A 14,280-nucleotide genomic window follows, 5' to 3' on the forward strand; every position below is an offset into this window, starting at 1 on the left:
GTTCACTTCAATTCTCTGGGCCACAGTTACCTCATCTGTAAAATACGGATTAGAGCTGTGAGCCCCATGTGGGACAGGGGCTGCGTCTAACTTGATCAGCTTCCACCTTCTCCAGTGCTTAGTACAGACCCTAGCACATAGTAAGCGCTTAAAAAATACCACTATTATTATTATTCATATTAATATCTGTCTCCCCATCTAGACTGTAAACTCATGGGTAGGAAACATGTCTGCTAATTCTGTTGTATTATACTCTCCCGAGCACTGCCTATGTGATGCTCTGCACATAGTAAGCGCTCAATAAATACGATTGATGATGATGATGATGCCTAAATGCCTGAATGCCCCAGATCCAAGCGTAGAAGTGACACAGAAGGGAGAGCAAGCTGGGGAAAAGAGGGTTTAATTAGAGCAAGTTGATTGTTCTAGAGGCAGTATCATAATGAAGCCAGAGTGACTGGAAGGGTCTGATAGAGGTCACCTTTCATGTAACAGTTCAGCTCATCATCATTATCAGTGTTGTAAAGATACTAATTAGGAAGATGGCTTTTTCTCTTTTATCTATCTGAAAAGGTACATTTACTAACCTTCAAATATGACTGAGATTTTTTTTTAAAAGTAGTTCTGCGGGACGTGTCAGAGAAATGTCAGAGGAATAAGTGAAGTACAGTAGTTCACTTCAGGCTTTCATCTTCCACAACCTACTTGAATCTCACTTGGTGTTACAGACGTCATGTACTATTTCGGTAATTTTAGAACCCTGTTCCCTCTAATTCCTTTAGTCGACATTGAAACAATTTTTGAAACAACACCATTTTGGGATGACACAGGGGTTTGCAAGGATCTGCTGGGTTTTAGGACAAATGCCTTGATTTTATTCAACTCATTAGTTGAAGAATTCTTGGAGCTGTGATAAATATTTAAGTCCTGTAATATATTATCTCAGTCAGATGGGCTCCTGAGAAAAAGACTGTCTATTATTTACCATTGGCATATTAATAATAATGAGAAGGAGCTTGCAACAGTTAAAAAAATTCTATTAATAATAATGAGAAGGAACTTGCAACAGTAAAAAAAAATTCATTTCATACATAATTTTTTCACTTACTGTGCAAGCACACACTGCCAATTTATACCCACCCACATTTGCACTGTTGAAAATGCTTCGCTTTCAAGTTTGAAAAGAGCACCCATTTTGGACTTGGGCGATAATAAGCACAGGCCCGAGAGTCAGAAGGGTCTGAGTTCTAATCTCAGCTCTGCCCCTTGTCTTCTATGTGACTTTGGGCAAGTCACTTAACTTCTCTGTGCCTCAGTTACCTCATCTGTGTGCCCAATGTGGGACAGGGACTGTTTCCAACCTGATTAGCTTGTATCTACTTGAGCGTTTAGTTCAGTGCCTGGCACACGTCGCTTAAGAAATACCATAAAAAAACAGATAAGACCTTTGCATATTGTTTTGTTGAGTTTCTGTTGCCCTGATGGCTTAAATAATGATGATTTTTAAGAGTAAAGTTGTGTAGGAGAAATATGATTGTGAATTACCATTGGTGCCGCATCTGAAGAATCTTTTTTTCCTTCCTCTTGGCTCCCTTCAAGTGGATCAGCAGTAACAGCCTTTACCTCTCTACAATGCAATAAATCAGCGCAAACTGTTCAGGCACTGATTTGAGAGGCACTCGTGGGGAGGAATCTTTAAAATTGAAACCTGACCTTTCGCCCTTAATGGCGTGAAATATGACAGCTCCCGTGCTCACAGATTCCTCACATTTCGCTTGAAATTTGTGGCTCAGTGTGTGTTAATGGAATAACCATGATAGCTTTGAAAGTCATTTACCTTTGGCCGAACACACTTTTCCTGTAATTTCCAGTCGGAATCTTGATTTGCCTCCTGCGCCTGCTGAAAGTAGTGCATTAAAACCTTGGAAAAGGAGAGGGTAGCAAGTCAGACACTTTCAGAAAAGGGCAACGGTAGTCAACCAGATCTTTACCAGGACATTGAAGTATGCTGTTGTGTGGCAAAGCAATATTTTAATAATGGTTGCCACCAGCTAAAAGTAATTTACCCCCGCAGTTACTTTAGTTTCTCCTTCACCACCTTTAAGTGGAACTCAAAGAAACCTGGCTGTTTGAAAATAAGGGTGAGATACTTTCTCAACTAGGTCACTCTGTCTAAAGGCTGAGACATCAAAAAAAAACCCCCAAAATCCCTCTTTACGTGTGTAGTGAACAAACCTATTCATCTGCCACCCCAGGTTCCATGTCTTTGTCCCCTGGGACTTGAAGTAATGCTGTGCGCATCACTAACACCTGCTCTTGAGGTTGATTCCTCCCCCTTCTCCCTAACTTTCCATCACCCCTCCAATCTCCCTCCTCCCCCCACAGACTGTAAGCTCGCTGTGGACAGGGAGTGTGTCTGTTTATTGTTATAGTGCACCCTCCCAAGTGCTTAATACAGTGCTCTGCACACAGTAAGTGCTCCACAAATACAATTGACTGACAGACTCCCTTAAAGCCCATCGCCTTTCACAACAAAGGCAGCCAAACCTGCTGTGTCCTTGGAGTGAGCTTCTTAAGTGCTGGCTCTTTTTAGCCGTTAAAATGCTGCGTTTGGCTGCCAAGATTCAGAGAAGCAGCGTGGCTCAGTGGAAAAGCCTCCCCCTTCTAGACTGTGAGCCCACAGTTGGGTAGGGACTGTCTCTATATGTTGCCAACTTGTACTTCCCAAGCGCTTAGTACAGTGCTCTGCACACAGTAAGTGCTCAATAAATACGATTGAATGAATGAATGAATTGAGCCCTACCCAATTCAAGGCCCTACTGAGAGCTCACCTCCTCCAGGAGGCCTTCCCACACTGAGCCCCCGCCTTACCTCCTTCCCCTCCCCACAGCACCTGTATATATGTATATATGTTTGTACATATTTATTACAGTATTTTATTCGTGCATATTCATTCTATTTTATTTTGTTAATATGTTTGGTTTTGTTGTCTGTCTCCCCCTTCTAGACTGTGAGCCTGCTGTTGGGTAGGGACTGTCTCTATATGTTGCCGACTTGTACTTCCCAAGCGCTTAGTACGGTGCTCTGCACGCAGTAAGCGCTCAATAAATACGATTGATTGATTGAAAGAGCCTGGGCTTTGGAGTCAGAGGTCGTGGGTTCAAATCCTGGCTCCGTCAATTGTCAGCTGTGTGACTTTGGGCAAGTCACTTAACTTCTCTGGGCCTCAGTTCCCTCATCTGGAAAATGAGGATTAAGACTGTGAGCCCCCCGTGGGACAACCTGATCACCTTGTAACCTCCCCAGCGCTTAGAACAGTGCTTTGCACATTGTAAGTGCTTAATAAATGCCAACATTAATATTATTATTATTGATTGCCCCCTCCTACCTCACCTTGCTTCTCTCCTTCTACATACAGCCTAGCCCACACACTTCTCTCCTCTAGTGCTAGCCTTCTCACTGTGCCTCCATCTCTCCTGTCTCGCCACCGACCCCTGGCCCACATCCTGCCTCTGGCCTGGAATGCCCTCCCTTCTCAAATCTGCCAGACAATTCCTCTCCTTGCTTCAAAGCCTTATTGAAGACACATCGCTTCCAAAAGGCTTTCCCAGACTTAGCCCCACTTTTCCTCGTCTCCCACTCCCTTCTGCCTCACCGTGACTTGCTCCCTTTGCTGTCCCCCTCTCCCAGCCCCACAGCATTTATGTATATATCTGTCATTTTATTTCTTTGTATTGATATCTGTCTCCCCCCATCTAGACTGTAAGCTCTTTGTGGGCAAGGAATGTCACTGTTTATTGCTTCGTACAGTGCTCTGCACACAGGAAGCCCTTGATAAGCCCTTGGTAAGCCCTGAGAAGCAGAGTGGCTCAGTGGAAAGAGCCCTGGCTTGGGAGTCAGAGGGCATGGGTTCTAATCCCAACTCCGCCACATGTCGGCTGTGTGACTTTGGGCAAGTCACTTCACTTCTCTGGGCCTCAGTTACCTCATCTGTAAAATGGGGATTAAGACTGTGAGCCCCACTTGGGGCAACCTGATTACCTTGTGTCTATCCCAGCGCTTAGAACAGTGCTTCGCACATAGTAAGTGCTTAACAAATACCATTTTTGTTATTATTATTATTATAAATATGATTGAATTAGTGAATGAATGAAAAGATTCCTCCCGGTTAAGTCAGAGGTATTCTCGATGATGGTGGTGGTTGTTAAATGCTTACTGTGTGCCAAGCGTCATGGCCTTAGTGGATACAGCTCGGGCCTGGGATTCAGAAGGACCTGGCTTCAAACCCTGGCTCCACCTCTTGTCTGTTGGGTGACCTTGGGCAAGTCACTTCACTTGTCTGTGCCTCAGTTACCTCATCTGTAGAATGGGGATTAAGACTGTGAGCCCTGGGTGAGTCTGTGTCCAATGTCATTATCCTGTATCTGCCCCAGTGCTTAGTACAGTGCCTGGTACCTAGTAAGTTCTTAACAAATACCATTAAAAAACCCCAAAACCGGAGCTTGAGTGGTGGTCTCCATAACAGCTGGGCCAACAGGCTTAATGAGAATGGCTGCTAAGAGTTGGTCTGTGCTCTCAACGAATGCTTGAAGTTTCTGTGTCATTGTGATGTCTTATGCAACCAATTTGGATATCCTACATCTGTGTGACACCATCTCCCCTAAAGAGGAATAAGGAATACGTTGTTGATAAAGGAGAGGATAGCAAAATGCGCTCTTCTCTTCCTGAGATTTAGAAATCAAGTGGGGGTTCTCTGAAATTCAGAACTTGTACAAAGTCAGGTGTTTGCTTACCTGGGAATTGATGTGTTTGTAGGCGCAATAACAATGGCTTTGCTGGAAAACCTGGTGGCGGGAAACGTGTACATTATCAAGATCTCTGCCTCCAATGAAGTGGGAGAAGGGCCCTTTTCCAGTGCTGTGGAGCTTGCAGTTCTTCCAAAGGAAACTTCTGAGTCAAATCAGAGGCTGAAGCGCCTAGATTCTGCAGATGCCAAAGGTCAGTGCCATATAGATCACCTCTCTGTGGGGTTTGTAATTTTTTATATTAGTGTGTCTTCCCCTCTAGACCGTTGTGGGCAGGGAATGTGTCAGTATATTATTAAATTGTACTCTCCCAAGTGCTTAGTACAGTCCAATGCACAGTATGTGCTCAATAAATACGATTGGATGAATGAAAGTTTGCCTCCCGGCCCCTGAGGCCGTACTGCTCACTGAGCTTTGCACTTTCCCCAATCAATCAATCGTATTTATTGAGCACTTACTGTGTGCAGAGCACTGTACTAAGCGCTTGGGAAGTACAAGTTGGCAACATATAGAGACAGTCCCTACCCAACAATGGGCTCACAGTCTAAAAGGGGGACTGCAACCAGGTCTGGGGTTCCTTCCTGTGTTGGCTGCCCGCCTCAGCCCAAAGCCTCCGACCGGAGCCTGGGCTAGGGTGGACAGCACATTCCCGTGTCTGAGATCAGTCAGCTTGAAACGAGAGAACGGACAAAAAGAGAGGATTTTACCCTTGAAATGAAATCCTGGGTTGAAATGACCAAATTCTTGCGCTCGGAGAGTTAAGTTTCAGTCCTGTGGTGTTTTAGGGGGGGTTTTTTGGAACGGTATTCCGGCTTCAAAATCAAACCACAGTGAATGTTTGTAAAGGCAGACCAAAGTGGTTCTTTACCTCAGATATGTGTGAGAGGCTTTCACATCGCGTGGGATTTCAGTGTGCTAAATTGGGTAAAACTTGACAACGGGAATCTCTAGGAAATTGCGGGTTTATTCCAGAGAGGCACAAATGTTTTAAATAATTACTGCGTGTAATAGGATAATAGGGTTGTTATATCAGCAGATGTACTTGTTGATAGGAATTGTTATGACCATTATTAGTAGTATTATTACCATCATTACTATTATTATGTTAAATAACTGGTATATGCCAAAGCACTGAAGTACTAGGGTAGGTACAGGTAATTAAACTGGGCACAGTTTAACAGTTGGGGAAAGCAGCTATCTTGGTCACATTCTGGAGCTAAAGGAACTTGGTTCAGAGAGGTTATGTGCCTTACCCAGGGTCACACAGCAGATCAGTGGCTGAATGGAGACTTAAACCTGGATCTTCTGCCTCCCAGTTTTGTGCTCTGTCCTCTGGGCAATGCTGCCTCACCTGTACATATTTTTTTTTTCTTAATTTGAGCCAAGTACTCATTAAGGGCTTTTTAATCAGGAAAAGTACGAGGGCTTGTGTGTTTTTTTTTTTTTTTTAAAAAAAGGGTCAGGTGGAATCATTTGTTATAATAATAATGATGGTATTTGTTAAGTGCTTACTATGTGCAAAGCACTGTTCTAAGCACTGGGGAGGTTACAAGGTGATCAGGTTTTCTCATGGGGGGGCTCACAGTTTTAATCCCCATTTTACAGATGAGGTAACTGAGGCACAGAGAAGTTAAGTGACTTGCCCAGAGCCACACAGCTGACAGTTGGCGGAGCCGGGATTTGAACCCATGACCTCTGCTTCCACAGCCCGTGCTCTTTCCACTGAGCCACGCTGTTATCCAGATAGACAAGTAATGGGTAGAGCATAGGCTTGGGAGTCAGAAGGTCGTGGGTTCTAATCCTGCCTCCGTCACTTGTCTGCTATGTGACCTTGGGCAAGTCACTTCACTTCCTTGGGACTCAGTTACCTCATCTGTAAAATGGGGATTGAAACTGTGAGTCCCACGTGGGACAGGGACTGTGTCTCCAACCCAATTTGCTTGTATCCACACCAGGGCTTAATACAGTGCCTAGCACCTCATAAGTGCTTAACAAATACCATAATTGTTATTATTCTATTATCTGCTGTTAATTCCCAGCTGAATGTAAAGGGTATTTTTTCCAGGAAAGCTGTGTGTAACATGCTCTTTTCCCCTGCAGCTTATTTGGGGTATTATCCTCTGGACCAGAAATCGATGACCGGCATTATTGTCGGCGTGTGCATAGCATTGACCTGCATACTGCTCTGCATTCTCATCTTGATTTACCGCAGCAAAGCCAGGTATGTTTTCAAGATCCCCGGGGGTCTTGAAAGGGTTAGTACACAGCAGAGTTGTCACGGTCAAGCAAGAACCGGCTTCTTTTGGAAAACAGCAGCATAGCCTAGTGGATAGGGCACAGGCTCAGAAGAACCTGGGTTCTAATCTCGGCTCTGCCACTTGTCCGTTGTGTGACCCTAGGCAAGTCATTTCACTTTTCTGGAACTCAGTGACCTCAACTGTAAAATGGGGATAATGAATGTGAGCCTCATATGGGACATGGACTGTGTCCAACCTGATTAGCTTGTATCTATCCCATTGCTTTGTATAATACCTGGTAAGTGCTTAACAAATACCATTAAAAAAAAAGAACAGACCAAGGCCCCATTTTATGGTAGGAGTGTTGCCCTCACCTGACTAGTGAATTTGAGGGAATCTAGATCGTCCTTTTAAGCCTTACTATGTGCCGTGCACAGTACTAAGCACTGGGATAGGTACAACATAATCATCTTAGACACAATCCCTGGCTCACATAGGGCCCTCAGTCTTAATCCCCATTTGCCAGCTGAGGTAACTGAAGCACAGAGAAGTTAAGTGACTTGCCCAAGGTCACACAGCAGACAAGTGGTAAAACTAGGAGTAGAACCCAGGTCCGTGCTCTGTCCACGAAGGCCACACTACTTCTCTTTCTTGTACAGCATGTGGGATTCCGTAAACTCTAGTTATTTATGGACTTTCCCCAGAAAGCTTAATGAGTTAGTTGCCAGTTCATTCGCTTTCTATGGGAGATGTTTCAATCAATCAGTGGTATTCCAATCTGTCACCAAAACCTGCCGGTCTCACCTCTGCAACATCGCCAAGATCTGCCCTTTCCTCTCCATCCAAACTGCTACCCTGCTGGTTCAATCTCTCATCCTATCCTGAGTGGATGACTGCATCAGCCTTCTCTCCGATCTCCCATCCTCCTGTCTCTCCCCACTTCAATCTATACTTCACGCTGCTGCCCGGATCATCTTTATGCAGAAACGCTCTGGGCACGTTACTCCCCTCCTCAAAAATCTCCAGTGGCTACCAGTCAACCTATGCATCAGGCAAAAACTCCTCACCCTGGGCTTCAAGGCTGTCCATCCCCTCGCCCCCTCCTACCTCACCTCCCTTCTCTCCTTCTCCAGCCCAGGCCGCACCCTCCGCTCCTCTGCCGCTAACCTCCTCACTGTGCCTCGTTCTCGCCTGTCCCGCCGTCGACCCCCGGCCCACGTCCACCCCCTAGCCTGGAATGCCCTCCCTCCTCACATCTGCCAAGCTCGCTCTCTTCCTCCCTTCAAAGCCCTACTGAGAGCTCACCTCCTCCAAGAGGCCTTCCCAGACTGAGCCCCCTACTTCCTCTCCCCCTCTCCATCCCCCCTGCCTTACCTCCTTCCCCTCCCCACAGCACCTGTATATATGTTTGTACATATTTATTACTCTATTTTACTTGTACATATTTACTATTCTATTTGTTTTATTTTGTTAATATGTTTTGTTTTGTTGCCTGTCTCCCCCTTCTAGACTGTGAGCCCACTGTTGGGTAGGGACCGTCTCTGTATGTTGCCAACTTGTACTTCCCAAGCGCTTAGTACAGTGCTCTGCACACAGTACGCGCTCAATAAATATGATTGAATGTATGAATGAATGTTGCCAACTGGTACTTCCCAAGCGCTTAGTACAGTGCTCTGCACACAGTAAGCGCTCAATAAATACGATTGAATGAATGAATGAATTTATTGAATACTAACTTTGTGCAGAGCACTGTACTAAGAGCTTGGCAGAATACAATATAGCAGAGTTCATAGATGCATTCCTTGCCCACAAGGAGTATACAGTCTAGAGGGGGAGACAGCCGTTAATATAAACATATAAATTATGTTTCTGAGTAGTCAGTGTTATAAATAATTATTTTGAATTACACTATCACTCCACCTTGAAGGGTCTCCTGTTTCCTTCAATTTCCTTCCTCTTCTGAGCTGCCAGAAGGGCACTTTCTTGTTTTTAAACGGCATCTGTAAAGTGCTTACTCTGTGCCAGGGGTAGAGGCACGCTAATCAGGTTGGACACGGTCCGTGTTCCCCCTAGGGTCCACAGTTTAAATCCCCATTTTCCAGATGAGGTAACTGAGGCGCAGAGAAGTGAAGCGACTTGCCCAAGGTCACACAGCAGACAGGTGGCTGAGTTGGCACAATGCAGGCCGTGTGTACAGTGTGAGTAATCGGATCTCACCATGCCCTAACCTGTTCTTTGAAGGGGCCAAAGATTCTCTTGTCGATCTGGTGACTGGGCTAATTTCCGGGAACATTCAGCCCTTGGGGCAGAGCGGGGGAAAATGCCAGCCTCTGCAGCTACCCAAAACTAACTGCTAGCATACAGAAGGGCTCCAACTCATCCAGTCCAGGGTGTTTGGTGATTTGGGTGCAAATATTTTGGGATTTGACGTGCAAACGTCAATGCCAGGGATGTGAAAAGAGCCCTTTTACAGTGGAGATGGCCGTTCTAAATGAACGATTCTACTGCTTTTAAGGCAAAATGGTTGTGAAAGCACGCGGCCATCTTCTGGCATCGCTTTCAGCTGAGGCGGCACAACTTGAAACGTGAGCCTGAGGCACAGGGGAAATCTGGTGTCTGCTTAGTTTGCGAGATGGTCTTTCATCTTTCCAAGATTGAATCGAAACTTCTCTAACGATTGCAGAGGTTATATATAGTACCACCAACATTCCAGTCCTGTTCTAGTCAAGCAAACAGAATAAGAATTATAGATGTAGTTTAAGTTTAGAGACATTCTATTAAGATTTGAGATCTTAGCAATTTGTCTGAGCTTTTGATATACAAGCTGTGCAGAGCTGCCTGGAAAGCGAATTTGTGTGCTTGAGACATCCTCTTAGCTATTCATTTTGAGGGTGTGGTTTTTTTGTCCTCTTTTTGCTCTTCGTCTCTAAGACTTGGTGATGGAAGCTCTTTGACCGTGAATCACAAATCAAATATATCCCCAAATTTATTAATCATGCTTAAGGTTGTAGTGCCGCCCGCGTCTTGTGCAAGGTGAATAATCAGGGACTGTTTTAGACAGCTACCATGATTTAAACCGAGCAGCTGAATAAAATGGCTTCAAGAATGGGATGAAATATTCTGAAAACATTGAAACACAGGGATGGGAAACACAGGCTTGAGTACAGTAGAACAGTTGTTTCTGCACAAATTACAAAATCGGATGGATAAAATGAATGCCTTTCTCAGGAGCCTCCTAAAAATTAAGTTAATGTCCCCGACATCCCTGGGAGACAGGTAGAGGTCAAACACGAGTCCAAGTGGCTTCCCGAGAATCAGGAATCGATAGTGGTTCAGCAGCCGGGCCTCATAACTCACTGCCATTTGCACAACACGCTGGAGTCGCTAGAGAAACCGACTTCAGGAATGAAAATAAAGCACTTGGAGAGTTTGCATTTTTCTTCCACGCAATGATAAAAGTTTCTCTCTTTGATATATGCATTTCTTAGGAAAGCATCTGCTTCTAAAACTGCACAGCCAGGGACGGACCAGTTGTCTCAGACCAGTTCCTCACTGACCAGTGGGAATGAGTTGGGAAAGAGCCTGGAAGGGATCGCAGAGAATGAAGAGTCCTTAATTCCAATGATAGTGCAAAACAGCTTTGTTGACACAAAGGTACTGTGAGCTTAGAGTTCAGTTAAGTGGGTCGTAAGCACATATTGCTGCCCTTTCTGCTTACATATTAAATATATGTCTATATAATTCTATTTATTTATATTGATGCCTGTTTACTTGTTTTGATGTGTATATATCTATAATTCTGTTTAGATCGATGCCTGTTTACTTGTTTTGATGTCTGTCTCCCCCCGCCTCCCGACTGTAAGCCCGGTGTGGGCAGGGATTGTCTCTTCATTGCTGAATTGTACTTTCTAAGTGCTTAGTACAGTGCTCTGTACACAGTAAGCGCTCAAATACGATTGAATGGATGAATGAATAAATAAATAGGGATTCCCCAGATGAGAAACCCCCTAAGGGCCTGATTCTCAGGGGTGAAAAAAGGCCCTTGTTAGAAAAGGAAGGTCTCCTTCCTTAGGGCTGGCATAGGGGGTGACCATCTCCTGCATGGGGGTTGGCATAGGGGGTGAACATCTCCTTCCTGGGGACTGGCGTATGGGGTGAGCATCTTCTTCCTGGAGGCTGGCATAGAGGGTGAGCATCTCTTTCCTGGGGGCTGGCTTGCGGGGATAAGGCAGTGGGGACGTTTGTCCAGAGTTCCAGGCCCTGGGTACCAGTGGGACTCCAACGCTCTGCAGCATCCCAAGTCACATACCTGAGTGGGGACATTTGTCCAGAGTTCCAGACCTTGGGTACCAGTGGGACTCCAACCCTCTGCAGCATCCCAAGTCACATACCTGAGCCCTGCAGGCCCAACAGATCACCTCCCCCTGACATCCTAACAGTGACAGTTCTCCAGGGCCCTACTCCCCAGAGTCCTGACTGGAAGGCCAGGGAGAGAGATTGAAGGAGGAAACTTCCATTCCTTAAACCTCCAATCCAACCGACTGGGCCCCGCCGGAAAACTGGGAAAGATTGGTTGAAAATGAGCAGTCTTAGAGACAGGGTCAGACCACTCCAGCCACCATTTGGGCATTGACCTGATGGCCTAGGTGACCCAGAGAGGTAAAAAGGGAGGAAAGTGGATGGGATTTCTGGCTTGCCCCTAATCATACCCCCTAGCAGAAACCATGCAGAACAGGAGCTCGTTTCCAGAAGGCTAGCGCCTCAAATTTTTCCCAAAAGCCTGGCTCCTAAAACCGTGTCCAGCCTAGTGGATGACAGGATTCCGTCCCCGCTTCAGAGTGTTGTGACAGTTAAGACAGTAAAGTGCTTTGAGGGCCAGCCGGGCGGAGAAACTGGAATAGAAAAAGTCAAAAGGGAGCCAGAAAATTGCTAGAGAGTATTGGGAAGTGAGGAGAGAAATTAGAGTGTTTATTCGAGTGTTAATAGCTGTGATATTTATTTGGTCAGAGAAAAAAATTGGGTTTTTTGCAGAATTTCTGAATTTTAACTGACATCACCTTCTCTGTTATCATTACTGAGATGATTAGATTTCAGTAGGCTTTTGTCTGGGACAGTTAGCAACTGTCATTTGAAACCCAGCCCGCAGATTCAGGCTCGTGAATTAGAGTTAAATACGAATACTCTAAACCTGACATTTGAATTGGCCAGAAAAATTGAATTTTATAGAAAGGTTGGTGATCTGAAAACCATACAGGTCAGGGTATTTTAAATAAAGCTAGACTTTGCTTGTGTATTTTAGTTTTATTATACCAAAAAAGTCTCGGTTTCTATTTTGTTCATTCTTCTAAGCAACTTCTGCGTATGACCAAATGAAACGTGTATGATTTAAGAGAGTTAAATTTTGCCATCTTTATTTTAGGGGGGAACTGATCTGATCATTAACAGCTATGGCCCTATAACAAAAAACAACTCAAAGAAGAAATGGCTCTTTTTTCAAGACTCGAAGAAGACAAAAACTGAGCAGGTAATTCATATAAATGACAATTTCCTCAATTACAGCCCTTCAGAGGGGAGGGTTACTTATTCATCATGATCATTATTATTGAATGTGTGCTGTGCTAAGCTGCGTGACCATGTGTTCTACCAGATGTGTTGATTAGATATTTAGGTGGTGCATCCTATCATAATTACGGTACTTGTTAAGCGCTTACTACATGCCAAGCACTATTCTAAGCGCTGTGATAGCTTCGTAAGAACCAGATCAGTCCCAGTGCCGCACAGGACTCACAATCTAAGATGTCTTAGCCAGCGGATAGACGTTTGTTGATTTTTTTTTATTACGTAAAATACTGATAACATTCCAAAATGTGTGCATAAAACTCCAAGCTTTTCTTAGATGCCTTAGATTGTTTATATCCGATGGACTTGATCGTATGGTGGACCATCTTAAGTAGACTTCTTTCTAGGTGGAGAGTGCTCATCTGTGGGCACAGTTTCACTCCTTCGGGACAACAGGTGCTGTTCAGACATTTTCTCACTGGCGATCTGAAATGGCAATTCTCCCTCACTCCTCCCTTTAGAGTGCCAGAAAACCAGCTCAGTATTGGATTGATTTTTTCACTCTTAGCATTTGCAAGGCACGACCCGAACCTCTTCAGAGTGCTTGGTGACTACCGCTTTTGTCTGTTGGTTGACATGTTGCCTATCTTCCCCCTAGCCCCAGAGGAGATTTGTCCAGGCGGTGTGCTTATATCAGCCAGGCAGCACTGTGTTAGTCAGCGATGAAGACTCTCCCACATCCCCGGACCAAACCACCCGCTTCCAGGGGCCCTTCGGCATCGCAGTCGACACGGAACATTCAGCCAACAGCGAAGGAAGCCATGAGACCGGGGACTCCGGCAGGTTCTCTCACGAGTCCAACGACGAGCTTCACCTCTCTTCGGTTATAAGTACCACCCCTCCTACCTCCAATTTCTTCCCAGGCAGTGACTCGGGTGGGCAGCTTGCCGTGAGCCACCGTGAAGACCATTCAGTGCCACTGGCTGCCGAACAGACTGATACCTCAGCTCTCCAGTTCCAGTCGGCCACGCTGTGCTTTGATCCCAATGAGCTTCCAATCTAGACAACCGGGCCCGACGTTCTCACAGCGTATGTCTGTTCAAAGGACAATGAACAGGGAGCCAAAGCAGAGTGCGAAAATCCTGGTACCTTATCGGGGGAATCCGATCACCTTTGTTGAATGTGGTTTTTTCGTTTCGTTTTGTTTGGGGGTTTTTTTGGTTGTTGTCTGTTTCTTCTTTTTTTAAAATCACTCATTTTGAATGTGGAAATGTCAGCAATGTGAAAGGACAGTGGAAATGAAAGTAAAATATATCACTGGAGCAGAAGGGAGGCTTTTGGAGCCCCTCTGCTGAATATCTACCTCAGTTTGCCAGAGAGTGAACTCTGAAGACAACGGCTTTACCTCATTTGTTTTATAGTTGACCTCAACTACGTAACTGATAATACTTCCTATTAGCATTTTTTTATTGCTGTGTATGTGTGTGTGTGAATGTGTGTGAGTGTGTTGATATGTGACTGATCAAAGGAGTTGTATAGGTAGATGAGTAAGAATGTTTATCTGAAGCTCTGATTTTTAAATTTTTTCCTAATTGGGTCATCTTGGTAGTTGAGATTATTCAAGATCTCGGATTCTGACGACAGCTGAACCATCAGATGGGGAGAATAAGCGGGACCAT

At 45.0% G+C, this 14,280-nt stretch overlaps 1 protein-coding gene across 1 annotated transcript in view; it reads left to right on the forward strand.

Moving 5' to 3' along the window:
- PRTG (protogenin) overlaps nt 1–13,891 on the forward strand; it is a 128,305-nt gene extending 114,414 nt beyond the window's left edge. Inside the window, exons 17-21 of the mRNA XM_038750693.1 lie at nt 4,816–4,998; nt 6,906–7,026; nt 10,531–10,696; nt 12,462–12,566; nt 13,260–13,891. Of these exons, the coding sequence (XP_038606621.1) occupies nt 4,816–4,998; nt 6,906–7,026; nt 10,531–10,696; nt 12,462–12,566; nt 13,260–13,664 (980 nt within the window). The 3' untranslated portion in view covers nt 13,665–13,891. The remainder of the gene's footprint in view (nt 1–4,815; nt 4,999–6,905; nt 7,027–10,530; nt 10,697–12,461; nt 12,567–13,259) is intronic.
- Nucleotides 13,892–14,280: the final 389 nt, after the last annotated feature.

Source organism: Tachyglossus aculeatus, chromosome 8, assembly GCF_015852505.1.
Source record: "Tachyglossus aculeatus isolate mTacAcu1 chromosome 8, mTacAcu1.pri, whole genome shotgun sequence".
NCBI classification, from domain to species: Eukaryota; Metazoa; Chordata; class Mammalia; order Monotremata; family Tachyglossidae; genus Tachyglossus; species Tachyglossus aculeatus.